The 25,842-nt window shown below is 48.1% G+C and overlaps 3 protein-coding genes across 7 annotated transcripts; all 3 read left to right on the top strand.

Annotated features, from left to right (window-relative positions):
- The first annotated feature begins 552 nt into the window (after positions 1-552).
- On the top strand, positions 553-4,202 carry mtpn (myotrophin). Its single transcript, XM_061268142.1, has 4 exons — positions 553-905; positions 2,246-2,362; positions 2,426-2,509; positions 2,922-4,202. Exons 1-4 carry the CDS (start codon positions 834-836, stop codon positions 3,003-3,005), a joined length of 357 nt encoding a protein of 118 aa, XP_061124126.1. The 5' UTR covers positions 553-833; the 3' UTR covers positions 3,006-4,202.
- A 152-nt stretch (positions 4,203-4,354) lies between these two features.
- On the top strand, positions 4,355-8,977 carry LOC133145064 (protein FAM180A). Its single transcript, XM_061268141.1, has 4 exons — positions 4,355-7,571; positions 8,130-8,227; positions 8,329-8,658; positions 8,788-8,977. Exons 1-3 carry the CDS (start codon positions 7,463-7,465, stop codon positions 8,656-8,658), a joined length of 537 nt encoding a protein of 178 aa, XP_061124125.1. The 5' UTR covers positions 4,355-7,462; the 3' UTR covers positions 8,788-8,977.
- On the top strand, positions 8,788-25,590 carry sema3c (sema domain, immunoglobulin domain (Ig), short basic domain, secreted, (semaphorin) 3C). Of its 5 annotated transcripts, XM_061268138.1 has the most exons (19): positions 8,788-8,891; positions 10,711-10,801; positions 14,056-14,208; positions 18,546-18,706; positions 19,145-19,207; positions 20,243-20,362; positions 20,581-20,671; positions 21,285-21,404; positions 21,472-21,614; positions 21,694-21,808; positions 21,965-22,034; positions 22,340-22,484; positions 22,560-22,782; positions 23,158-23,246; positions 23,432-23,473; positions 23,541-23,698; positions 23,968-24,035; positions 24,100-24,230; positions 24,328-25,590. In XM_061268138.1, exons 3-19 carry the CDS (start codon positions 14,082-14,084, stop codon positions 24,733-24,735), a joined length of 2,274 nt encoding a protein of 757 aa, XP_061124122.1. In that variant the 5' UTR covers positions 8,788-8,891; positions 10,711-10,801; positions 14,056-14,081; the 3' UTR covers positions 24,736-25,590. The 5 variants fall into 5 exon arrangements, with proteins under 5 accessions (XP_061124122.1, XP_061124120.1, XP_061124118.1 ...); XM_061268136.1 differs by lacking the exon at positions 10,711-10,801; XM_061268134.1 differs by lacking the exons at positions 8,788-8,891; positions 10,711-10,801 and adding an exon at positions 12,792-12,951.
- Positions 25,591-25,842: the final 252 nt, after the last annotated feature.

The raw sequence follows: 25,842 nt of genomic DNA, 5'->3' as shown, positions 1-25,842 counted from the left end.
TGCCACAGAAAACTTGGAAATAGCTCACCGCAAATTCCTTTGACTGGGGAGCACCCGAGTAAAGTATTGAATTGAATTCTTTGCCACACCCAAGCCTTAACACCTTTGCGCTGTCACCTGTTGCTAGGCAGAATCCAAAAGCATGAGGACAAAAAGGGAAGTAATTACTAAATCACTGCTGTAAATGACTTCTGCTTCTGCTGTATTCTGTGAACAAAAATCCAAACTCATTCTGTTTATGTTGCTGTTATATCATCTGATAGTAATTTTTAGTAGTCAGGATTTGTGTAGTAATTGAAATGCTATAAAAATGACATATTTTCTTTCATATTAATGCAATTACTGTAATATTATAATTCTAAATCGTTGTACTGTTCCAAAAGTGAATGTAATTATTGTTCTACAAGAACAGAATTACATTTTTTAATTGCGTTACGATTGGTATCGTCATAGTAATGAAATATGTGGAACGAGTATATTAAATAATCGTAATAATAATGTAAATAACTCGTCCGTCTCTTTTTTCAGGGTTAACTTCCGGTTGACGACACCGGAAGTGTTCGTGTTCGAAAGGCGGATCCCTTTCTGCTAACTTGCGTCCCCCCCACACCCCCCTGCTGATTTATTTTCAGCCTTTTTCAGCTTCCTTCCGTATTTTCATCACCGTCAGGTTCGAACGAAATCCCGTCCCTCAACTTTCGGGCTATTCTCTGACGTCGAGAGGGTTGCTTTAAACCTGTCCGCGACGACAGGAAGACTTTCCCCTCCGCTAGCAACTAAGCTAACTTTTTTATTTTTTGGGTAACACCACTTTTGAGCAGCACACGCACAAAATGGGGGACAAAGATTTGACTTGGGCGCTGAAAACCGGCGACTTGGAAGAGGTGCAATCCATGCTGAAGACGGTAAGAGACAGGTGCCGAAAAGAGAGGGGGGACAATCCGATGCCGGTGGAGTCACTCAGGCGAGGTTAATGCTCCTCCGACAAGTGGCCGACGTGCGAAAAAGTGCCTTAGCATGCTGACGTTAGCCACGCTTGGCTAGCGTCACTAAGTTGATTCGTGAGCCTTTTGATTGCGCGGATGGAACTGTCACATCATGTCTTTAATGTGCTTTTTAGCTGTCAGGTCAAAATACGAGTTTTTTTTACTGTGACTGTTTGGATATCAGCATTTCGGTAGGTCGCTTAGCTTTAGCATTGTGACGTGCTGAGGGGCGACGTCGCTGACAGGAACAGACCTGTCGTCACATTACAGCTTTTGTGCTCACTTCTATGAACAGAAAAGCCATCGTTAAATGTTATACATACAGCATATGTGATATGCATGATTGCTTGCTTAGGCTATTAACACAAGTAACTAGTATGACGATTAATGTGTGACCCCTACACAGTGGCTGTCAGAAAAGCAAAATAAAATCTCTGCATTCCTTGAAGGTGCAAGATAGCGTTGAATCTGGCTCACAAAAACTCTTAAGTCCCATTTGGAACGTGACAAGTGCCGCCACCTCTCGTGTGTGGTTTGTTTTAGTCATTTTCGGATGAACTGATTTGCAAATATTAGATCTGTCATGTAGCTGCTACCTGAAACGTCAGAGCCCGCACGCGCCTGCCTAGCCAAACGTGATCTACAACTGCCGTAATGAACAGCTGGAGTTTCATTCTGCTTCGCTGGCCTCTGTTCAATGCACGAGGGTGGCGTTACCGGTTAGGTCGCGTCGTAGCTGAGAACATTGTCATACCAGTGAGCGCAGTTGAATTAACTACAAATTCAAGATGAGTGATTTTCAAAAATGGTGCACTGGTCGAGTACAAGGGCAGTGCTTTCAAACTTCGCATGTCGCAGGAAGTAATTTGTTGCGCTAAACGCTTGCCCAAGGGACGTGGGCAGGAAACTGGTAAGACTCCCAAGGCGGGTTGTTTGTTGACGAACGTGATGTTTGGATCCGTTGGTGTGCTGCCTAAATTGGCTGTTGCAGGAACCTAAACGGAAAGTCAATGATGAGTTTGAATCTGAGTTTGCCGAAGGTCCAGCTCGGTGTCTTAAACGACCGCCTCCCAATGGGATCGGGTGTTACCATTCGAGACCCTGCTGTAACCGGATCTACGCCGGTCACACTGATCCACTTTGGCGTTTTGAGCCTTTGCTTTGGGCACCTGCGTCCGCACTCTAAACAAGTGATGTCATCAATTGAGGTGCTCATATTTAAGGTGTTTTTTTTTCTTCCTCCTCCTTCCCTCCCTCAGCATGAAGATGTCAACCGGACCCTGGAGGAAGGCGGCAGGAAGCCCCTCCACTTGGCGTGCGACTTTGGCCAGACGAGCATCGTGGAGTTCCTCCTCTCCAAGGGAGCGGACGTCAATGTCAGCGCAATTTTGTCGCCGCCTTATTTTTGTTCTCGTCTCTAATAAGCCACCTCCTCGCAGGCTACCGACAAGCACAGCCTCACTCCGCTGATCTACGCCTGCCTCGAAGGCCACGCTGCCTGCGTCAAGGTCCTGCTAGAAAAGGTCGGTTGACACGGCGACCGCTCGATGAGGCCACACGAACAGACCCGTCGATTGCAGTCTGGTCTCCACGTTGGGGCGTATGCTCCAGCCTGCTGACTGGCGTCGCTCATTCACAGCAGCTCTTGCTGGCAAACAAGAGGCCTTTTGTGTTCCCAGGTGCACCACGGGACTCGACCCCTGCGCTAATACCGCTGAGCCCTTTTTTTTTTTTTGTCCCAACTGTGCTATTGTTGCCATGCAGTCGGTGGTTTAAATTTAACCTCAATAGGTCAGAAGTTGTTTGCATGAGAGTTTTGCACACACACACACACACACACGCGCTTCAAATGAAACGATATTAGTGGCTTTGCCTTTCGGCCGGGCTGAGTGGCACGTGACAAACGCCGGCCGACTTCTCCCGTGTCCTCCGCAGGGCGCCGACAAGAACCACCCGGCCCCGGACGGCCAGAAGCTCGTGGAGATGGTCGGCGACGACATCAAGGCCATGCTCAAGTGATGGCGGGCGGGGGGGACGAGCCCAACGAGACTGGACTCGGCACAGAACCAGGTGGCCCTCTCCTCGCCGCTTTTGTCTGTAAGCTCCAGCGGGGGCTCATCTTACCTGTCTAGTGGTTTTCTTCTTCTCCTACTCCTCCGAGATGTGCTTTCCTCTCTTTTGTAGTTTTTTTTTTTTTTTTTTTTTTTTTGTTTGGTAAATGGCCACCAGTGGTGGACAGGTGGAGGGTGCGCGCTCAAATAAAACACAAGGCTTATTAGCACTTCAAGTCGCTCTGCTACGTCATCGTGTGTTTTCCCCTCGGCATACTGAATTGTACAAAGGAGAGTTGGACAGAAAGAATTGAAATGTGGAATGAGAATCAAGTCCTATTTCGCGATGGAAAAGAGTAGGCTTTCCAGGAATCATCATTTTTTCTGCAAAAATAAGACGTCTTTTGGAAAGTCTGCTTAAAAAAAAGATTTCTCAATGAGTAATTTTTCGGTCCAAAATATGTATTGTTGTTCAATTGACACAGTTTGTCCTTGATAAATGTTTTAAATCTCTTTAGTTGCGCAATCGACTTCTCCAAACTACCCTTTTCCCCCCTCAAACACAACTAAAAAAAACACTTGACCAAAATAGGACTTATTCTCTCTTTTTCTCCAATGTGTGTTCAAGAGCCTTTCGTAGAATTGCACTGTACAAAAGTCAGCGGAACGGTTTTTGTTTTGTTTTAATATAACTACGCCCACTTTGCGGAAAGCTCCTTTTGTATTGCTTACATATCACATTGTCTTTCCCGTATCCATCGACCAATCACCATGCTGGCTAACGACAACAACTAGGAACACTTGAATTATTTTTTACTTATTCTGGTGAGGTTGAGAAAGTCACTAACAGGAAAAAAAAAAAAAAACTAGTCAGTGTCTTGAGAATGTTTGTTTTGCAGTTCAATGGATGGCGGGGGGCATCCCTGTAATATTAAGACCCTTGCTTCTTTTGGTCATTCCCCCCCCCCCCCCCCCCCTCCTTAAGTTTGCTTTGGCTACATGTGAAGTCTGCTTGGACGTCGTCATGTCGTCCGTCGCTCTCTCTCAGTTGCTTTCAAACAAATAACGGCTACAATGTAAAAATAAATTACAACAACCAAACCGACGCTCCCCGGCTTTGTTGTGACAAAAAGTCTGTAAAAATAAAAATATCCATAAACGTTCACTTCTTCTGAGCCCTTTTTGGTTAAACAGTAGTAGTCAAATATTTTTTAGATGTAGAAAGTTTGCTTTTTTTGTGTGTGTGATTAAAAAATGCAGACATCATTCTGCATTATTCACTGAGAACTAATGTTGATTCCGCTAACCAAACTTCATCTTTTTTTCCCTACGAGTGAATAAAAAGATGCCAATTACCGTTAGCCAGGCTGCCGTTTGTCGTCGGGTCAATCCGGGCCGGGGGGGGGCGGACGACCAACCCAACTGTCTGGCCGGGCTCTCGGCGGTGATTGGCAGACGCCGTCATTAGCAGCAGCACGTTAAGCGCCGCTTCCGTTGTGACCAGACGGCTCAACGTGCTGTTTAATGAAGTAGCAAATCCAAATCATTAGCAGAATTGATACGGACCCGCCATTGCCTTACGGGCATATTTGCCGCCTCCTCGCCCCCTCCCCCATATGAGTGATGTGTGACTAATGTCTAACTTGTGTCAGATTGCGCCTTGTGCTTTTATTGACTTTCTGCTCAGATGGACTGATCTGATTGTCTTTCCCCTCCTCATTTGCCGCATGGTGTCCATGTCTGTCTTGGCTCACCTTCCTTTCCTCTTGTTTTCTTGCACTGGCGCTCCTCCGGGCAGGCTGGCTAATTCAGTTGGAGTCTCTCGGGACAAAAAGTTCACGTGCACTCTATTAACCCTTTTGCGGGGGCACCTTACCGTATGCAAATGAGTATCGCGGCTCGCTCGGCACACGCCGTTATCGCCACCTCGCGCCGTAATGAATGTTTACTAAACAGAAGGCTGGGTTTGAATGTTTTCCATGTAAGCAAGGTGAGCAATTAATGCGAATACCAAGACTTGAAAATGGTGGTGGGCTGCCACTTTTCAACGCATTGCACTTTTGCTACTAATTAGCAGATTATTGCAAAGTCAGCATGGCGGCATCACGCTGTCTCCTCACCAGCTCTTATTAGCAAACCTGTCAAACTTTCCCACTCTGCCAACTTTGTAACCTCCCGAGTTCTTTCCTTCACAGCCGCCCGCCCGCCCGCCCGCCTGCCTATTCATGCAGCTTAGAAAATAGGAATAAAAATGTTCCATGCCTTGCTTCTCATTTCCTGACCTTTGCTTAATGTCTTTGTCAGCTTCCTGCTAATAAACAACATTTGTATCCAGGTGCCAGCAGACAAATGGGCAATCTAATGAAAATGCTGCCGCCACACTTGAGTTGCCCAATATACTGTTTGTTTTCCCAGCTGAGGTAAAAACCAAAAGCGCCGCCTGTAGAATTGCCATTAAATATGACTTCGCTGTTAACCACCTGTTCTACAAAAAAAAAGTTATTGATTCCGTATGAGGGAGAGCTTTTTTTTTTTTCCCCGTTGCTCTCTAACAAGCCGCCCGGCCGCAGGTGGCTTGTTTGTCTTCATTAAAAAGTGAATATTGTGCCTTTGATTCACGCCACGAGTCATATTTCCACGGGTATACCTCGGGGACAATTATTCCGGCTAAACGGGTGACACTTATTTCCCCGTGCGAGTGCGAAGGTCGAGTCGGTCCGCGTGTCGGCCATCGCAGACCTTCCGGACGTTGAGTTTTGCTGGCGAGGATTTTCCATCCATTGCGAATCTCCAGCCAATCAGCTTCTTATCTCAACAGTGATTTCCAATTTGGTCTCCAGCTTCCTCCATGTCCAGGTGTTCATCTTTCCAGATGTTCTCCTATCTGTGGGGGTCTCTAGCCAATCAATTTCTCATTTTTTCCTGATACTACTTCTGCCTGTCATTTTTATTTTCCCACCTCGTGTCCAAGTTGTATTATTAGCTTCACTAACTAGCCCCCCCCCTGCGCCCACGCTTACCCGTGGTCTTACTAACGACTTCATCATCACTCAATCATCTGCGCCGGCTCAATTTTTCTTAAGTAAATATTCATGAACGCTCCTCCCGGCCGTGTTTTATTTCTGAAAGATTCTACTCAGGCCTCGATCTCGTGCGGAAGGAAGCCTCTTATGTCCGTCGCTCCTCTCGCTCCGTTCGGCCTCCGCAAGTTGTGCATCTGCCGCCCCGCCGTCTCATTAATTCCGTCCTTGCGCCCTTTTTGGATCCTGACTCACTGACTCGGGGAATCACTGGCTTATGTCAGTTAATGGGCTGTCAAGGCCTCATCACCTCTAGCTCTACTCGCTAATGATGAGTCAGTCGGATGTCTCGTTCGGTATCAGTTGAGCGGCGCCCTTTGCGGAATCCCCCCCCACATGCACACGCACTCGCTGTGATTTTTGTGGCGTCCACTTTTAATTGCTAATTACGCTGTCGCCAAAGTTTGACCACTACAAATGAAAAGCTTCAATCGCTGAGGCTGATTGGGTCCGATAATGGCGAGATGAAATATCACTTTGCGGCCGGGGGAAAAAATAAGGATATTCATTTTAAAGTCCAAAACCGAGTGACTTCAATTGTGTTTGTTGCGTTCCCCTTAAAGACGGGGGAAACTGACTGATTACTGACTGCTTTGCCATAATGACTGCAGTTTTGTTTTATTTTATCCCCCCCAAGACATCAATGTCTCCACACTGCCCCCCTGTGGCCAAGGCCACCACTGCGCCCTTACTCATAGCCGGTATATATCCACGTGTGTGATGTCAGTAAAATGTAATGACAAGCATCACACCACTAACACTGTTCTTGAATTGGAGGACAGGCACAATGCTGAGAGCCTCTCCACCTTTCCTTGTAATGTCGTATCCGAGTGGGCTCGACTAGTTTCTCCCACTCGTAATCTCTGTGTTTATGTCTCTCCAAGCTTATGGAAGGGAAAAAAAAATTCATATCTACTTGTACTGCCGGGTGCAGAACAGCTTGTCGCTCGCATGCACGTACGCACACAAAACAAGCGCAGCAGATCTGATTTGCTCTTCGGTCGTGGACTTTTTAAAAGGCGGATAATATTCCGCCGGCGTTCTTGAGGGAAATTAAAAAGAGGCGCCGGCAAACAACAAGGCGGCAGATATCAACGTTTAACCCCCCACCCCTCTTTGATAAGAGCCCCAAGCAGGCTTTGCTCTCGTTGGAACCAAAAGCATCTGAGGCTCCGGTCACATCAATGACACTTTTACTCCACGTTTTCAATATTGTTTTTGGGAGAAACATTAATGGCAAGAAAAAGCTTCAGGTCCAGTCGGCGTGCGAGCCGCGCCAAAGAGGGAGGTCGGGTCCGGTCCAGACGTCTGATTGGTTCCAGATGACAGACGGAGTCGGTGCAAGATGACACGAGACGACGGACGGGTGAGCAGACGCTTCCCGATGGCCTCCGACGTGCTTGTGGCGCTTTTTCTCTTCTGCGGCCTGGCGTCCGCTCAACATCCTCGCTCAGGTGAGGGCGCCGCACTTTCAAATGCGACAAATAAATCATTCTTTGGATCGGAAGGTCTTGTTTTGATCTGTGAAGAATTTCTCGCATAGCTTCTGTCTTGTCACGTGATCCTTAAAACAACTTGTTTGCGTTTGATTGCTGCCAAATGGAGGGAAGCTTGTTTGTGGATTGTCACCACAAAAAGGCAACGTCGCAGTCGGCGCCCGACTTGAGCTCAGTGAGCCTCGAGGGACCACTCGCCTGCTTTTGCGGGCCGACCGTAGACGAGCGCGTTCCCCGGGCGGCTTGACGAGATGTCTTCCTTCCCTTTCATCCTCCATTTTGTTTGCCTCCAGCCAAATAGTGCGAGCGTTTAGCTGCACTAATTAGCGTAGCTTTGTTGTCCCGCTGGGATTACAAATTCCCCGCACGGGCGTAAACCCGGCAACCTCTGCTAACGTGTTCAATTTTCAAGGAACGATCATTGGAATGGTCAAGTCTGTTAGCGGGTGGTCTTGTCCATATTCAAAACTCAATTTTATTTTATTATTTTTTTAAATCAACATTGATACTTGTCAGCTTTGTACCCAGCGGCGTTGCATCCAAAGCGTGGTGCACCCTGGCCGCTCCATCCTTCCTTCCTGCAGTCTGTGAAAGATGTGGAGCTCCTCTTTGAGGTTAGTGCAGGAAAACCAGGAATGTGTTTCTTTTGTTCTCCACCACAAAATCAAGTTCAACTCTCGTGCGCTCTTGGGACAGTCAATCATTTTCTTTTCAGATCCTTTTGTCCGGAATGACAATCCGGCGCCAAGAGCCGCTCGTCATCCCCGACCCGGAGCTGGCGTCCCTGCGGGGCGCTCGCTCGCTGGAGCTCACCTGCGACGACATCCTCCCCAAGAGCCTCCCGGAGGTCCTGCGTCTGTCCGCCCGGTTGGACGGACGTCACCGCCGCCCTCTGAGCGCGCCAGACTTTGAGAGGACGGTGCTGACGCTGGTCTACGCCGCCCAGACCGCGGCCGCCGCAGCCAATGGGACGGAGCGCCGCCGGGCCTGGGCCGATTCCCTCGTCCGCCTCTTCGGGGCCATCCGGAAGGACCTGGATTTCTAAGTACGAGGTTTTCAAGACACACTAAACTGCATTAGACATTCCAAAGCTGTTTTCTTTGACACTACATGTGCGAGTAATATGCAAAGTATTTCCCCAATGTTCACCTCTTCATTTTATTGATGACTGCAGCAATTGTAGCGCTGACGTGGGGCGGAAATGAAAAGAGAAGACAGGAATTTCCTGCCTTTCCTGGAGAAGGATTATTATGAATCTTTGAGGATTATTGATTGATGGTGAGTGAATCATAATAGAAAAACACTATCATTGACTGTAAGAAAATGTCTAAATATTTCAGATAAACAAACCAGTGTTTCATGCAGTTTGGAGGTTTATTTTTTCACGTATATATGTTAATAACGTGGAGACGTCACCCCCATGTGGCAATCTGGCCTTTCATCATTTTACATTGATAAAGAAATAGATTGATATGCAACATATATATTTATGATGTACATGTACTACTCAAGTACATCTAAAAAAAAAAAACTATTTCAGTTCTGAAAAAATGTTATTAAAACAACCTTGTAATGTGTTGGGTTTGCAATACATTGCTCGTCCACCTGGTGGCGCCATTTCCCAACAGGAGTCGGTGACATGTGATTTTGTTTAACTGTGGAATGGCACAGTTACCTGACAACGCGTTTAATCCAGGCTCAGTCTCGCTATTTTATTTTTAATGGGTCATAAGCACAACGTTAATATTGTTTTGGCCTGCTAGCTTTAAACTAGCATTGAGCTATGGCCAGCACTTGGTGGTCCTTTGTCCCTGCTTTTGCACGGATTGGGAAAAATGTTGCTTTAACCTTCCGCTAAACTTCCCGATAATCGGCGTGGACGATTGGCCCACCTTAGCCCGACTTCCGATAAGATCTGTCGTGATTACTTTTGACAGCAGGCGCCATCGCAAACTGATCCAGAGGAGATAACGGGAAAATATCAATTCCGCCACCGACGAGCCGCGCCGTTCCCCCGGGGTGGGATTTTCTTTCTTTGCGAATCTTCCGTGGGTGTTTCCAGTCAGTCAGAGCCCCTCATTTAAAGGTCAGGGGTTCACCTTGCGTGTCATCCATTCCACATGTCAATCACAAGTCATAATTAAATTGAGTCGTCTCCTGGAGGCCAAAGTCTTTGGATGGTTTTAAAACAGAAGAGCAACTTTTTACTAGTCCAAGCATGGCAACATAAGAGTTTGGGAGGGCCCAAGGAAGGCGTAATGTACACACGGCGGCCCGCAGGCGAGGGGCCGCAGCGTCATCCATCCCGGAGAATGTAAACGTCCGACGGTTGGCAAAGAGTGCTTTAAACACGGTGGACAAGCAGGTGGGCCACGCCAAAATAAACTTCCAAGATGGACTGTCTGCCCTGAAGTGGCTATCGTTGAAGCAGCCGCAGGAGCCCCTCACGTGCAAACTTACTACCAGACGGAGCTTGTGATCCAGCGTGACCAATGGCCGACTTTCACCGGGTGCAGGGGTTAAGTCGTATCCCTTAACCGACCTTGGCATTTGATACCGATGCGTGAAGTCTGTTCCCATGTGTCCTCGCCGGGGGGTGACTCGCAATAGAAATCGTGGAACCACTCAATCCCTGAACTTGTAAACACCTCGGCAAATGAGTTTGTCCTCGAGGTTGCCTCGCCAGGTTTCCTTCTGTGAAACATCCCCGCGTCCGTCTCGTGACCCGAGGCGCCGTCCCGGAGGTTCACTCGCCTGAATACCTTCCGTGAGACATCTCCCAGACAGCCTCCAGAAATCAGTTGGTTTGTCCCTGAGGTCCCCTGCAGCCTTCTGTAAAATATTGCCCATCCCTCAGGAGCAGAAGGCTTCAAAATGAAAACCTCTAGTTCCTTGGTCAGGTTTGTTTGGCGCAGATGTTCAGTCACGTATTGCTTTCTGTCACAAATTAGTACGTCTCGTGCCTGCTGCCTTCTATCAAACATCCCCCAGGCCCCCCTCCACAAATGAGGTTCAACCTCTCTGTGAGACTGATCAGACGTGACACGAAGCCCCCAGTTGCGTCCTAAAATTTGTCACCTTCTTGCTTTCTCCACAGACGTCTCCCTGAGGATGATGTCTGTGAAGCATCCCCACACCTCAAGATGAGAACCTCCAGATTGCTCCTCTAATTTTGTCCATCCCACAAGGTTCCCTCCCCTGCCGTACCTCATGCTTGTTCTCCCCATTTATCTCCATCCTATCCCGGCCTTAATTAATCAGTCGTTTTGCCATCTTTCAATTAACTTGATGACTTGACCGCCCTGTGGACCTCTCGGGGTTCTGATCAATAATGAATAGCCGTGCTAAGTAAATGAGCAGGCAGCATCTTTAATTAACTCTCGCCTCCATAGAGCAAATTAGACGAAGGCTCCTCTGCAATCTGCTCAGGTCCTCCGTGCAATTTTCCAAAAAAAAAAAAAATCAAAAGTTTTCAAAACATGCTGAGCTGGCATTTGCCCAAACACAACCTCACCATTACTGTCCACCGCTGATTAGAATGAATGATGACTCAGCATGGCGTGTCTACTGTACGAAAGTCAAATTCCATATTGATTCGATTCTCCCGACGTGTGTAGCAGGCCGGCCGGCCGTGCGGGAATGCCAATGAAATGCAAATGTGGCGCGCGCAAAACAAACTGTCAAATGTGCCTTGATCATTCCGCTAACGCAATCAGTCGCGGCTTGATGGGATGCAAAATGAAAGCCAGATGCCTCTTGGGCCTGCCACAGGATCTTCTCGACAAGAAAACCCATAAGGCGAGCATCCGTCAAGCACGTGGAAAGATCCCACCTGTGAGTTTACCATGACGGTAAAACGGGGGGGCGTTATTTAGCTGTGGTGTGGGGATTGAAGCATCAATCTTGCGCATCTGCAAAGTCACTCTGGCCTGAATACATCGACATGTGCTCCATCGTAAAAAGAAAAAAAAAAACACGGCTGATGACGCCGTCCAAGTCTGTTTTTGATTACTCGCCCCGGTAAAGTTTTGTGCATCAAAGAGATGTCTTAAGTAAGCACTTTATGAAAGCACGTAGCTCAAATGATAGCTCGAGTGTGACTTACTTTAAGCAGCAAACACGCACGGGCTTCCGTTTTGATTTGCCTGGAGTTCCGCCTGCATCAAGCTTCAGCCCACTTCACTTTTGATCTTTGTTTTTTTTTTGTTTTTTTAACGCGAGCGATAATAATCAAGAACGGTAGGCTGGCTTTTGTTGATTGATATCATTAGCTATATCATTATTTAGAACAACAGGTCACCCGATACTGAATTTTTCCCGAGCTGAATTTGGGAAGAATCGCTTTGCTTTGCTTGGTCCGCGAGTTGCCGCTGCGCTCATCTCCTTTGTTTTGCCTCCAAAAACAGCTGGAAAAGAGGCTTGATATGAACATTCCACATCCATGAGGAATGTGGAACCCAAACAAAGAGCACACTGGCATCCATCCAAAAGCATAATAAAAATTCACACCCTATCAGGGTAGCGGATCCTCAAGATTAAACCAGATGATCTCACTTGAAGGTCCACCTGCTTGTTTGAGTCGATCCTACGTTCCAAACTCTAATTGTTTCCCACAGGCCCGGTTCAAAACAGTTCCAAAAGCAGCCACCGCCTTATCGACACCTCTTGAGTTTTCCCTGAGAGTAGAATCCCAAATATGCAAATAACAAGTCCAAATACCGTAATTTCCGGACTATAAGTCGCGTTTTTTTTTTTTCATAGTTTGGGTGGGGGGGCGACTTATACTCAGGAACGACTTATATACACATACATATGTTTTTTTTTCACTTTTTTGGGCATTTTATGGCCCGGATTTATACTCCGGTGCGACTTATACTCCGAAAATTACGGTACTTACGTTCAAAAGCTGAATTTGTCTGTCACTAACAATGGTGAGGGGGGGGAAAAAAAGAGCCTCTTAACCGCAGCAGGCTGTCGAAGCAGCCAAAAAGCGACCCGAGTGAAGTTTGTCGCCACACATGAGGTTCCAACGTTCCGCTGCTGATGCAGCAATTTAGCAGGAATGTAGTGTGAAAGTGGCAGAAGCAATTCATCGTCAAATTGTCGTCCCTGCTTGAAAGCTCTTGCTGTCTTCTCAAAGGGAGGGGGCGAGGAGGCGTAACAGGACACCCGCCCCTCGCTGCTTCTTCTCGCTCTCCTCCTCTCTCAGCTCAGTTAACTCCGCTCCAGAAAGCAAACGGCTCCCTTCTCCGAGACCTGGGACTTGCTTGAATAGTTTTGGAAAAAACATCCCGGTTCACCTGGATTAGGAGAAGGGGGGCGGGGACGCCTCTGAAAGGTGAGCGGTGTCTTTCCAGATTCGGGATCAGGCGGAATCAGGTGCATTTGTGTGACTTTTCCCACGGCATCTTGTCAACTTTGCTTCAAGTTCAGGGAGCAAATATGAACATGTGCTTTGAGGTGTGGCGTAGCAACATGCGCTCAGCTATTTTTATGATGCTGGAATGTTGAGATGTCCCGTTAGGACGTTTTCGGGCTGCAAGGCTCCACGTACCCCAATTGGACGTCCCTAATTGTGTCACTCTGGATGTCCCGAGGTGTGGCCTGGCGGGTTCAAGGGGCGTTTGTTTGTTCATTCGTTCGGGGAGATGACTTGGGCAGCTGTGCATGGGAAGTTGAATAGGCAGAAATTGTGTGAGAGGGCTGAGCAGATGTCAAGCAGGCTCGGCGCGTCATCGCCTTCGGACAACTGGAAATCACATCGGCAACGCTTTTGCGAGTCGAGCAGTGTGGGAACCAAATTTGGTCACTTAGGTGGATTTTTTTTATTGTTTCAGGAAATGAACATGTTTTTGGTGAACTTGATTAGTAACTATAGGCGAGAGCAGATGAATTACAATCGGACAGCTAATTGCAAAATTCTACAGGTCAATTGTGTTTTTTCCACACTGACCTCATCCATCTGGTGCAGTGGGAACAGCAAATTCCCCAAAGTGTTCCCCTCCAGTATAATTGAAAACTTGATTGATGGAGGCGTGTCCGTCCCAATATATATATTTTTAAAGTGCACTAAAAGTTTCATCGCCTTGTTGCAATCATCAATGTTTCAGTACGCATACATAAGGCATGAGGGTAGAGATCCACCTGCTTGTAAAAAAAAAAAATGGTTCTTATGCTTGTAAAAAGGCTTTGCGTTTTTCGAGCCCCTACGGCGCTACGGTTCGCTACCTGCCGCTCGTCAATAATTAAGTTCTGGACCCAAAACTGGGGATTGACTTCATCCATTTTTTAGGAGAGGTCCTTGTGCAAAAGATCGGAACGGAATGGAAGATGACGCGACCAATATCTGGTCATGATATTCTAATCTGACTTTTTAATAAGATATCAAAGTTTGAGGTGTAAAAAAAAATCATTTTAGTTCTCGCTAACTTGTTTGTTTCAGGCGGTGCCGTCCCGTCCGGGTCAGCCATGAGCCAATCATCGGCGCCATCGTTGTTGGCCATGCCGCCGGTTCTTCTCGTCCTCCTCGTGAGCGTCTTCTCCGGCGCCGGCGGCCTTCCTCAGCCGCTGCCCCGAGTCTTCCTCTCATTTGACGGTAAGCCCATAAAAGATGAATGCCTCTGCGCTTTAACGAGTCGCCGTTTCCACGTTTTGGCCGGCGGTGCCTTCATTAGCCGAGTACACGGCTCGTGGATGGATTCATTAGTAGCGCGAGTACACAGCCGGCGGCTTTCACGCAAATTGTTTGTTTTTCTTGCTTTATCTGTTAAATATGGCAGATTGCGCACGCACGGGCGGCGGCTGGCGTCCCGCCGAGAGCTGCACCGCAGCGACCCGCTCCTCGTTAAATTTTAATCCTCTTGGCTTTTTGTTTTATTTAATTTCCCAGATGTAGAATGCCGTGTGAATATTTGAATTGAGGGCGTTTGTGGGTCAGCTGGAGTCATAAAGTCATCAAGTTAGTTTGGGAAAGTTAGTTGATGATGCAATCTTTTTTTTTTAGCTTTCATCATTCTATTTCTGCAATTCTATTCTTTATCATTTCTACTTCTACCGAGTCATTTTACCCGCCTTAAAATTAGCATTCAAATAAAACGCTAGCAAACTCCCGGCCTGCTTCTGTTTAGAGTGAGATGCCTGCACGGTAGCGCTTTGTTTAATTGCATCAGCATGTGCGACGTTGGCGTGGAGAAGAAATAAAAAAAACGAAAAAAGAAAGCACACGCGCCGCAAAAGGAGATCAAGCGTCTTTTCGCACGTGCTAACGCTAACTCATGGCGACTATTTGGGTTAGCCGCATTTCTTGTGCGGCTTTAATTGCGGCTTGCCACGGGAAGCCTCGTGTAAGTAAGCACTGCCAGGCCAGAGAAGGAATGTCGGAGGCAGCAACTTCTCAGCGGGGGCCAGGGGGGGTCCCGGCGTCAACCGAGCCGCCTCGGGGTCGGATCCGGTGTCAGCCGAGAGGATATTTCAGAGCGGCCCGACGCCTCGTTTATTGATTATTTTCCTTGCGTGACGACCAGGCTATAATATCGAAGAGTGATTTTTGCTGGCCACCCAAAATTGGCGCGAGTTGACGTTTGGCGGGAATTTCAGGTGTTTGTTTGGGCCCGATTTGGATCATTTGCTCTCATGAGTGATCTCGCCGTAAGCTGCTCCCAAAAACAAGGAATGTTTATTTCAAAATCCAGAGTTCACCTGCTGGGCGGACGCCGTGCCGACTGATTGATTATGCCGCTAGATTTCACCTCGTTTTTTTTAATCACCCCGAGGGATGTCAGTCAGAGCTCCCGTGTTCGTTCCTTCAGCTGAAAACATCTTTGTGCTGAGTCACTGCGCCAGCACGCATTTTACAAGCGAAACTAAACAGTCCCCAAATGTAATGGCTTCCATCCCGCTCAGACTCCAAACGCCCGCTTTGTTAGCCATGCAGGAATTTCTGGCAAGTGTCCTCCACGTGACAGCAATCTCCTGTATTTTTAATCTTCTCTTTTTGGCGATTCAAATGAGGGAGGAGTGAGCGTCGCCCCCCTTTCCTCCCCCCCACCCTCGCTCGCGCAATGACTTAAAAAAGACGAGCAGATGAGCGATCATCCGGTTACAGAGACGTTAGCTTCGGGGCGGCACGCAGAGGTCCCGGCAGGTCGGCAAAAGTTCAAAGGTCAAGGGGCCGGCGGGCGCTGACGGCCCTCAACCTTGGACGTCTTGCTTCTGCTTTTCACTTTCTCTAAATGACCTTCATCCTGCTTCTGATTGGCCCTTATGTCCTCACAGTGGAGGTTTATGTCGCCATCTGTTAGCTTGGCGCACAGTTGACGGCCTCTCAAGGCATTTTTTTACGGCCAAATTTTTTTTTCGTGTGAGAGGGAAAGATGCGTGCGACCTGGCTGCTAATTGGGGAACGTCGGGATTATAAACCTGGGTAGCTGGCTTGGTGGTTCACCAAAGTAGCTCGGAACGTTAGTCCATCGGCTCCAAATTGGAAGAACCTTTTTTTTTTTCTTTTGGCTTGACAATGAAGGAGCCGTTGGATTGGAATGGGCTTATTGACAGTTGGCGGCAGTCCTCAAGCAGGATGTTGATGAATGAAGACGTTTTGTCACGAGTGCTGTAGGTCCACTTTCCCGGCCGGGAATGCCGTCTGACGCCACACTTCCTGGGTGGTCGGTCCTGCCTGATCGTGCCACATGCCAAGAGTGCCATTTTTTATCTCTTGAGTGGCCGGATGACAGTCTGGTCTGGTCTGGCTAGGGTTTGGCCAATTTTCTGGTCCAGGGTCCAAAGTCATAATTCCCATAAAATGTTCTGAGAATAAATTTGCATTGTTTTGTCTTTAGATTTGCAGCAAAACAAAAATCTCAATGAAACCTGAGATGACGCCGAGTTGCGTCAAATGACACTTTTGTCTCAACTTCAAGATCCTTTTTGTGTCTCGGAGCGCTCCAAAACCCCCGCCTCCAACATGAGCAGAATTCCGAGCCAACAAACGTGTTCTTTTATGGACTTGCCGACGCTTCAAAGTCGCTTGTTTACCGGCACGGCCGGGAATGAATGGCTGTTTGATCACTCGGACATGTTTGGAACCCCGTCAAGTCCTAACACATCTTGCCTTCTCCCTGCACTTTCTGCTAAGTTGACCATTTTGGGGGACTGGACAGACGGGGGGGTCAACTTGTCCTTTCCGCTCCCCCCGCTGTGGTCGCCGCAGCATCGGATCCTCTCGGATTTTATTATGGCGGCATTTCACCGAGGGGTCAAAGTCCCACCTGCCCACATGCATAATAGAAAAGCCGCCAACTGTCAGAACCCGTATGGCCCACTTCCCCTTGATTTGTTCTGTTTTGTGTCAGCCCCCACCCCCCTCCCCTTCCCGCCCGTCTTTGGCTTTGCACGAACTCCTCCTTGCGTGATGCCAACACGCTTGACTAACGGAGCAACACGTGGGCCCGAGGAACTCTCACGGCATGAAAAGCCAAACAACAAAAATCTTGTTGTCCGGCCAGGGAATGTGGGAAACGTACGCGAAATGGAATGTCGGCGTGGTGCCGGATGACACCGGACCCGGCGCGTCGGGCTCGTGTCCGAGGAGCCACGGGCGATTTGCGCCCCAACCTGCGGAATGTTTTGAAGGGAACTAAAGATAATTAGAAGCCCAATAGGAAGTGTCTTGATTTTGATTCCTCTAAAAAAAGTTGAAAGGCCAGCAAAAAAATATATATATATGTACCACGCCAAAGCGGACTTTGTGGACCCCCCTTGGAGTCTTTTAATGGATTGACTTCCCGGATAAATTGGACAACATTCTTTCCAGAGTATTGCAATGATTTCTGGTGCGGCCATTTTGGCCAGGCTGGCTTGAAAAGCTCCCCACAAAATGGCAAGTTTTGATTTTGCTGGCATTTTTTGGGGCTTGCGGTTGGATTGTGTCCTTCCTCGCAGGGTTTTTGAGTTTAGCGTCCTCAAGCATTCCTCGTCGTGTTCGCAGGGGCAAATGTGAGGAAAAATGAAGTCAAGTTGGAGCGTGTCGGAGATGACTTGGCGCAATTGTGCCTCGTTTGTGCGTGTGTGTGTTTTCAATTTAGCGTGGCTTGCTCACACCCTGGCAGGCCTTTTTAATATTCCCCTCATCTGTTTGAAGTTAATGTGGCGTTTTACGGTGACTTTGCTTCGCAGTTAAAAGGTAAGTTTAAGAAGTTGTAGTATTTATCTTTCGTGTTGAGTTGACGTCAAAGTGGCTCTTCAAAATTGCCAAATAGTTCTTGGCCAAAAAGTGAATCACCTCAAAATGGCGGCTTTCACGTCAAATGGCAATTTTAGTGTTCTTTCTTACTACTTAAATTTCATGTTGCAAAGTGAAACTGACTTTGTTGAAAAGTTCCAGTAACAGCCACAGCTCAAGCGCGCAAGGAATTGAGGGAAAGCGTTCAACCTTGAAACACTCGAGCCTCGCCATCGCTGCCACTTGACGCTAAAACAAAAAGTGACTTTGGCGTTCCGATTGAAGGAGCCGTGAATATTCATGAGGCTGAAGAGCGAGCGAGCGCTTTATCTCTGGAAATAGCCGCTCTGGGAATGTTTACTCGCCATGTGGAACAATGGGCGCCTTTAATGAGCACAAGAAGGTTTTTTCCTACTGTAACGTCGCTCGCACGCATCCGCCAAGTCATTGACTCAACTCGGAGAAAATGAAAATAAATAGCAGCTTTGTTTTCACTCAGATCAAATTGGAGGAGGTCAGGGTGGACTTTATGGATAGAAATGTTATTCTTAGAGTCCGGTCATTATTGGTAGGACAAAAATTGGCTGCAATGGCTCCTAATTTCCAATGAAGTACCTCAGGGGCCCTAACCCTAACCCTTGACTTTTACACTTTATGATTTTTTTTTTTTATCAAATGTCTAAAGTAGTTGTTTGATTGTTCTTGCACGACAGAGCTGGAGAGCGCCGCCTTGTCGGAGCACTACACGCTCTCAGACGGGCCCATGGACTACCGCATCCTGCACGTGGACGAGGACCAGGACCGGATGTACGTTGGATGCAAGGACCACGTGCTCTCCATGGACATCAACAACATCACACACGCCGTGCAAAAGGTCCGTCTCGTCATTCATTTTTTGAATTAGTCCCATTTGAACATTCTGGTCAACATTGGGTCAGGATTCTTGTTGTGTGATCCCAGCTCGCAAGGAACAAAGTGTGTTTGTGTGCTGAAAAATTCTTCAGTCATTTTATGCAAATGACATGCATGTCGACAAGCGTTTGGGGTGCTCCAAAAGTGCCATTGAAGCACCCGAGCGCGCCGACGCTTCGCCGAGGTAGCTCTCGACGAGCATAATGGACGGCGCCAGCCAGGCAGGCACCTTAACAGATGGGAAAGCGTTCACGGAGCGCCACCTTTTCCCGTCCCTCAACATGTGTTCCCCCCCTTTAATTTCATCACAGCTTGACATTTGCATATTCATGGTCGTCTGTTGGCGCCGTCCGTGGTGGGGAAGGGTTGTCGCCATTAATTAGCTTTTGGTGTTTTGCAGGTGTTTTGGCCCGCGTCGACAAGCAAGATTGACGAATGCCAAATGGCTGGAAAAGACCCCACGGTAATTTAGATATCTTTTCATTTTACTTATATATTTATTTATTATTATTAATATTTTTTATCTTGTCTTTGTTTTTATTTAACCCCAAATAAAGTTGATTTATTTTATTTATTTTTTTCATTTTTATATTCACATTTTTCTTCGTATTTTTTGCACAACGGCGATGGTTACTGAGAATTGGGGGAGTCTTGACATCATTTCTTTTTATTTCTTTCTTTTTTCTGGGAGCAGCGATATCTCTTTCAGCTGTTGTCGGATTTATCTTTTGGACCGCTTCAGGACTTTGCCCTCTGGGACTTCCTTTTTTCTCTCGGTCCACATGTGTCCGGTCCGGCAGCAGATGTCCGCAGGGTCATCTGGGCGAGGCGTGTGAGGCCTACTGGGGGAATCAAAGCTTCGGAATTTTTTTTAATGAATCGCCGCACTAAAGGTCTTGACGATCCACCGCCGTCTCCGCTCAGCTTTAATTGGCAGCGGGAAACGGTTCAGACAAATAAATGAGGCTACACGTGTCGGGGGGGGGGGATTTTATTTTCCATCCGTCTGTCCGTCAGTCATCTCCCGAGTGACTACAGCTGGACTCGGGGAGACGCGCTGCCGCAAATATTTGGCGGAGACGCTCTGGATCGCAGCGTCTCTTTAATCCCTTGGTTTTCTCGCGCGCTCCGCCCGCCTTCTCGTTTTTCAACCCTCACTTTTTCCATATCCGACCGCCGGGATATTCAACTTGGCTGCTCGGACTTGGGATTCTTAACCCCGCTCGCACACGCACACACACATACTTCCTGATCCAAGGCTGCTCTTCCCCGATAAAGTGGAGTGGATCTTGGCTGAATTGGAATGCTGTTTTGTTAAAAGCACTCAAGTGAGCCAGGAAAACGACACGTGCAATAAAGCATGAAAACATCAAATAGCTCGTCATGATTTACGACAAAAGGTCACAAACATGATTGGATGCTGATTTTCACTCGGTAGGACAAAAGAGACTGACTCCCAATATTTTTGTTTGACTTTGGATTTTTTTTTTTTCGCCAGCACGGCTGCGGCAACTTCATCCGAGTGGTGCAGCCGTACAACCGAACGCACCTCTTCATGTGCGGCAGCGGCGCCTACAGTCCCGTCTGCGTCTACGTCAACAGGGGGCGCCGGCCGGAGGTAAGAAGACCCCATTGGGCCGCCGCTCCCGCGCGTCACTTGGATGGCAGATGGCGCGGCTTGTTACCGTGGCGACTGTGCCGTCACCGTTCCCAGGGCGCCTCGGGGGGATTTGGGGGCTCAAAGGGAAGATTTGATTTGTTCTGCAGCTTTCTGTCAAGACTCGACAAGTCATTTGTGTGATATTTATGGCCTTCTCCCGGCTCTCTTTGCGACAGGAGCAAATATTTCACATTGACTCCAGGTCCGAGTCGGGAAAAGGGAGGTGCTCCTTCAACCCGGAGGTCAACACAGTTTCCATCATGCTCAGTAGGTTGCAACACGCCCAATAAATCACACGCAAATAAAATGGTCATCTTTGCAAGCCTTATTTTAAGTTGTATATTTTTAATGAATGCATTGTTTTGCCATTTTTTAAATTATCTTTTTTTTTAAATGAATATATATAAACACAATTTTTCCTTAGCTATCTAATTTTTTTATAATGAGTTGCATTTTTCATCCATTGGAATTTTGAATCACACACAAATAAAATGGTCATCTTTGCAAGCCTTATTTTAAGTTGTATATTTTTAATGAATGCATTGTTTTGCCATTTTTTAAATTATCTTTTTTTTTTTTGATGAATATATATAATTTTGAATCACACGCAAATAAAATGGTCATCTTTGCAAGCCTTATTTTAAGTTGTATATTTTTAATGAATGCATTGTTTTGCCATTTTTTAAATTATCTTTTTTTTTTTTTATGATGAATATATATAAACACATTTTTGTCTTATCTATTTTTTTTATAATGAGTTGCATTTTTCATCCATTGCAATTTTGTTCAACATACCCAAATGAAATCCTCCACATCAAATGAAATCCAACTACTTCCGGATCTTTCGGACTCTCAATGGCGCTGTTTGTTGTCCTTTCAGATCAGGAGCTCTTCTCTGGCATGTACATCGACTTCATGGGCACGGACGCGGCCATCTTCCGCAGCCTGACCAAGAGGAACGCCGTGCGCACAGACCAGCACAATTCCAAGTGGCTTAGCGGTACGCCCTGCGGGACGCCTCGCAATCTGAACACGTTTTTTTTTATCGGTGGCGTTCTTTCAATCAGAGCCCATCTTCGTGGACGCCCACCTGATCCCGGACGGCTCGGACCCCAACGACGCCAAACTGTACTTCTTCTTCCGCGAGAGGCTGACGGACAACAGTGGCAACACCAAGAACATCCACAGCATGGTGGCGCGCGTCTGTCCAGTAAGTGGCGCCGTTGAGCGTTTTTTTTTTTTTCTCGCCGAGACGCGGGTCCGATGAAAGGCTCGTTCTCCTTTTGCAGAGCGACATAGGAGGCCAGCGCAGTTTGGTCAATAAGTGGACCACCTACCTCAAGGCCAGGATGGTTTGCTCCGTTCTGGAGGAGGACGGCACGGAGACTCATTTTGACGAGCTGGGTGAGTCCGGCCGGCCGGCACTTCGTTTCCTCCTTGACTGTGTTGAAACTTTGCACGGGCCATTGAAAGCCACACACGCGTCACAGCGGCACCGACTTTTCCAGATTTTTGGCAACAATTTCTTGCAGCCAATGTTTGTGTGTTTGCTCCCTGCAGAAAGTGTGTTTTTGCTGGAAAGCGAGCATCCCAAAGGCCTGCTGGTGTTTGGAGTCTTCACGTCCACCAGGTGAACTAACAAATTTTTGATAGATTTGATTTTTTTTCTTGCATTCGCTTCCCTCGCAGCACGTCCCGGCTGGCGCTTTGCGTGATTTTGATTGCTTCTGTCTGCGCGGCTCGCCTTTCAGCGTGGCCAATGGTCAGGGGCGCGTCACCTGATCCGCGTGTTTTCATGTCTAATTGAGTCGGCATGCTCCACGTCCAAATCCGCTCGGTACAATGCGCTTCTGTTCCCCCGACGTACTCCGACGAATTAAATGTAAACGTGCGCAGCGACCCGGTGTGACCTTTTTCGGGGTGCGCTCCCCGCAGCTCTGTCTTCAAAGGCTCGGCGGTGTGCGTGTACAACATGGCCGACATCCTCACAGTCTTCAACGGGCCCTTTGCGCATCGAGACGGACCCAATTTCCAGTGGGTGGCCTTCCAGGGACGAATCCCGTACCCCAGACCCGGAACGGTGAGCTAGCGCGCTGTATTTGCTGGCCTGTCACTCAAATTTGACATAATCGAGCAATCTTTGGTGATTGTCCAGTGCCCCGGAGGAGCTTTCACGCCCGACATTCACACCACCAAAGAGTTTCCGGACGACGTGGTGAACTTTGTGCGCAACCACCCCATCATGTTCAATCCCATCTACCCGGTGGGCAGGAGACCCCTGGTGGTCCGCACCGGCGCCGACTACAAGTACACGGCCGTGGCCGTGGACCAGGTGGCCGCCGCCGACGGAAACTACCATGTCCTCTTCCTGGGAACTGGTAAGGATTTGACTCTGACATCTTGCCTTCAGTCATTCATTTTTTTTCCCGAATGAAGTAAAATGTTCTGACGTTTTTAGTCCTGTCAGGTTTGGACTTTTTTATGTTTATATTATTATATTTATATATTATATCTATATCCTTACATTTTATTTTTTTTATAATGTGTCATTTTTCAGGGCAGAAAAAAATAAACTTGTTCTTGCCTAAGAAGAAAAACAAATTTGAGCCTGCGAAGCGAGGACGGACGGACGGCGCCGCCCTTTTTATCCACGCTTCCCCACTGTTTGATGGGGCAGACAGCCGTTTTGTTTCTTCAGGCCGGATTGTTGAGCGGCAGCCAGCTCTTGACACTCACTGCTCCTCTTTCCACAGACAAAGGAAGCGTCCAGAAGGTGATCGCCCTGCCCACCAATCGCTCCCTGCACAAGGATCTCATTCTGGAGGAGCTGCAAGTCTTTAAGGTCTCACCTTTTGATGATAGCCAGGCAACTGGATTTTTTTTTTTTTTTTTTCCTGCAGCTTTGTATGATTAACTTGTGCGGCTGGGCTGCAGCTGCATGTCCTACTTTGAAACCACCGAGCGTGTGTTTCCACTTCCTGAATGTCCAATGTGTGTCATTTCAACTTTGTGTGCCTCCCCTTCCAGAACCAAGCTCTGGTTACCAACTTGAGAATCTCCTCGAAAAAAGTAAGCCTCTCAAATGTCGGCGGGTTGAGGCGAGGAGGCGACGATGTCACTCTTGTGGTGTTTGCAGCAACAACTGTACGCGAGCTCGGAGCTAGGCGTGTCGCAGGTGTCGCTGCACCGCTGCCACGCGTACGGCTCGGCCTGCGCCGACTGCTGCCTGGCTCGAGATCCGTACTGCGCCTGGGACGGACTCAGCTGCTCGCGCTTCTACCCCAGCGGAAAAAGGTGTTTACTTTTGGTGACCCCGAGTGTCCTCGCGTTGTTTATCGCCAAGCGGAATTGTTCTCAGACTTCGATGTCACTCTTGAACAATGAGATAAATTCGGGTAAAAATAGGATGGTGGCGCTGGGACACGAGTGGACCGTTTGAAGGCGCACTTGACAGTGGAGACGCTTTTAGCGTGTGCAGACATAACACAGACAAGCGGGTCGGAGCGGCGCGCCGGGTCGGCGTTGACGCAGGTCCGCCTGACCTCGCTTTGCTTTGCTTACAGGAGGAGCAGGAGGCAGGACGTCATGCACGGAAATCCGCTCACCCAATGCCGAGGATTCAACCTGAAAGGTGACTCAAAGCTGGGAAATGAAAAAACCCGGGATTAAAAAGTTCTTTTTTTTTTGTCCGTTAGCATATCGTAACGCGGTGGAGATGACGCAGTACGGCGTGCGCAACAACACCACTTTCCTGGAGTGCCTGCCCAAGCCGCCTCAGGCGTCCATCCGCTGGCTCATTCACAGAGACGACGACAGGAGGAAGGAGGTCAGGTGATGTCCGACTATCCCGCCGTCCAATCATTTGGCGCCAAACAAATGAAATCCCCCCATTTACGGCCGTCCGGCCATTTTGCGAACCTCAGGTGAAGCTGAGCGAGCGCGTGCTGTCCACGGAGCACGGCCTGCTCATCCGCTCGGCCCAGCCGTCCGACCAGGGCCTCTACTACTGCCTGACCACCGAGAACGGCTTCAAGCGCACCGTGGCCAAGATCCGCCTGCGGGTGCTGAGCGCCGCCGCCACCGGCAGGGCGCTGAACGAAAGGGGGCGTTCAGCGTGGCCCTGGGCGGCGGCGGCGGCGGCGAAGGCGGCGCCGGAGGCCGAGAGTTTGGCCTTGCAGCAGTTCTGCAAGGAGAGGAAGGAGCTGCAGGAGCAGCAGAAGAGTGTTTTGCACCCGCCGCCAGGGCCTCTCAGGGGGGACTTGGCCAAGCTCAAGCCCCTGCTGGATCGCAGGAAGAGCCGCAACAGGCGCAATCAGCTCCCGAAGGACTGACGGCATGACAGACGGACGGCCAGGAGGCGGGCGGGCGGGCGTAGCGTAGCGCCGCTTGGAGCGCCACCAGCGAAACGCAAGAGCAACAATCAGCGTGGATCCTTTTTTGCCGTGTGGGGATTAAAGAGACACACTTGAAGGGAAGAAGATGGATGCATGCTTGACTCAATGGTGCCAGGTCTGCCTAACAATCCAGATGAAAATTAGCAAATATTTATTTCTGTGACGCATGCTCAAAGATTGTCTTGTTCCGACTTGGACACGAGGCGGAGCAGGGGCTCTCAAACTTGAGGTAAACAAATTTCAACAAAGGCTAGGAAAACAAGTTGATTTTGGTGAGTGTTTAGAATCAATTTTTTTTTTCCCCAGAAAAAAAGTTTTAAGACCGTTGAGAATAAAGTTGTATTTTTAAACACCTTTATTCTCTTAAAAAAGCAGCAGCAGTCTCCAAAAAGTACACTTTTTGATCTCAAAAGAAAAAAAAAAGACTGAACTCATGCATAATGATAGGACATGCTGTCATAATTTTTTTTGCAAAGTATTTTGCAGACCCCCAGGTGGTGAGGGGACCCCAGTTTGAGGTAGCACACTCTTCTCAATTGTCCAGGTTGTGAAAACGTCATGGCGATAAAGACGACATGATCTTATTTAATGTGAATACGCGCTTCCTGCGTGTAAATACGACTGACCGTGTCTGCAATTTGCAGACTTCATTTGAATGTGTCACTTTTTGCAGATTATCACATCATGTCGACGAGGACGAGGCTTTCCGACATTGACGTAAGCAAACCTTTGTATTTATCTGTGAAACTGATGGCCTGAATCTATAAAGAAATAAATGTTTAGCTGAGATTACATTGCTGTGAAATGTAAAACTAACATGCTAGCATAACGCGGCTTTATAAACCTGCTGTGATTCTGTTCAATTTGCACTTAGGCAAAAGTCTTGCATTTGAATACGAAATGTACTCTTTCTGGTCACGTCGTAGCGAGCCCATCAATCTGGCTTTTGACACTCTGCTGAATCGGCATTCTGTCGCAATTCACACAGGACGAGTCAAAGCCATCCAAATCCTGCTCGTAACCGCAGCGTAGCCGCTTACCATT

Source organism: Syngnathus typhle, linkage group LG21 (assembly GCF_033458585.1).
Source record: "Syngnathus typhle isolate RoL2023-S1 ecotype Sweden linkage group LG21, RoL_Styp_1.0, whole genome shotgun sequence".
In the NCBI taxonomy this organism is placed as follows: Eukaryota; Metazoa; Chordata; class Actinopteri; order Syngnathiformes; family Syngnathidae; genus Syngnathus; species Syngnathus typhle.
The sequence above is the reverse complement of the archived record's forward strand: the minus strand, read 5'-3'. Positions and strand labels throughout refer to the sequence as shown.

Excerpts from the sequence above, each read along its gene's own strand:
- sema3c (XM_061268133.1), top strand. The coding sequence starts at position 13,325 with ATGTCAAGCAGGCTCGGCGCGTCATCGCCTTCGGACAACTGGAAATCA. Across the intron at positions 20,363-20,580 it reads ACAGGGGGCGCCGGCCGGAG|GAGCAAATATTTCACATTGA; the intron begins GTAAGAAGACCC and ends TCTTTGCGACAG. Across the intron at positions 23,474-23,540 it reads TGAGAATCTCCTCGAAAAAA|CAACAACTGTACGCGAGCTC; the intron begins GTAAGCCTCTCA and ends TGGTGTTTGCAG.
- LOC133145064 (XM_061268141.1), top strand. The coding sequence starts at position 7,463 with ATGACACGAGACGACGGACGGGTGAGCAGACGCTTCCCGATGGCCTCC. Across the intron at positions 7,572-8,129 it reads CGCTCAACATCCTCGCTCAG|CTTTGTACCCAGCGGCGTTG; the intron begins GTGAGGGCGCCG and ends GATACTTGTCAG. Across the intron at positions 8,228-8,328 it reads ATGTGGAGCTCCTCTTTGAG|ATCCTTTTGTCCGGAATGAC; the intron begins GTTAGTGCAGGA and ends TTTTCTTTTCAG.
- mtpn (XM_061268142.1), top strand. The coding sequence starts at position 834 with ATGGGGGACAAAGATTTGACTTGGGCGCTGAAAACCGGCGACTTGGAA. Across the intron at positions 906-2,245 it reads TGCAATCCATGCTGAAGACG|CATGAAGATGTCAACCGGAC; the intron begins GTAAGAGACAGG and ends TCCCTCCCTCAG. Across the intron at positions 2,363-2,425 it reads CCAAGGGAGCGGACGTCAAT|GCTACCGACAAGCACAGCCT; the intron begins GTCAGCGCAATT and ends ACCTCCTCGCAG.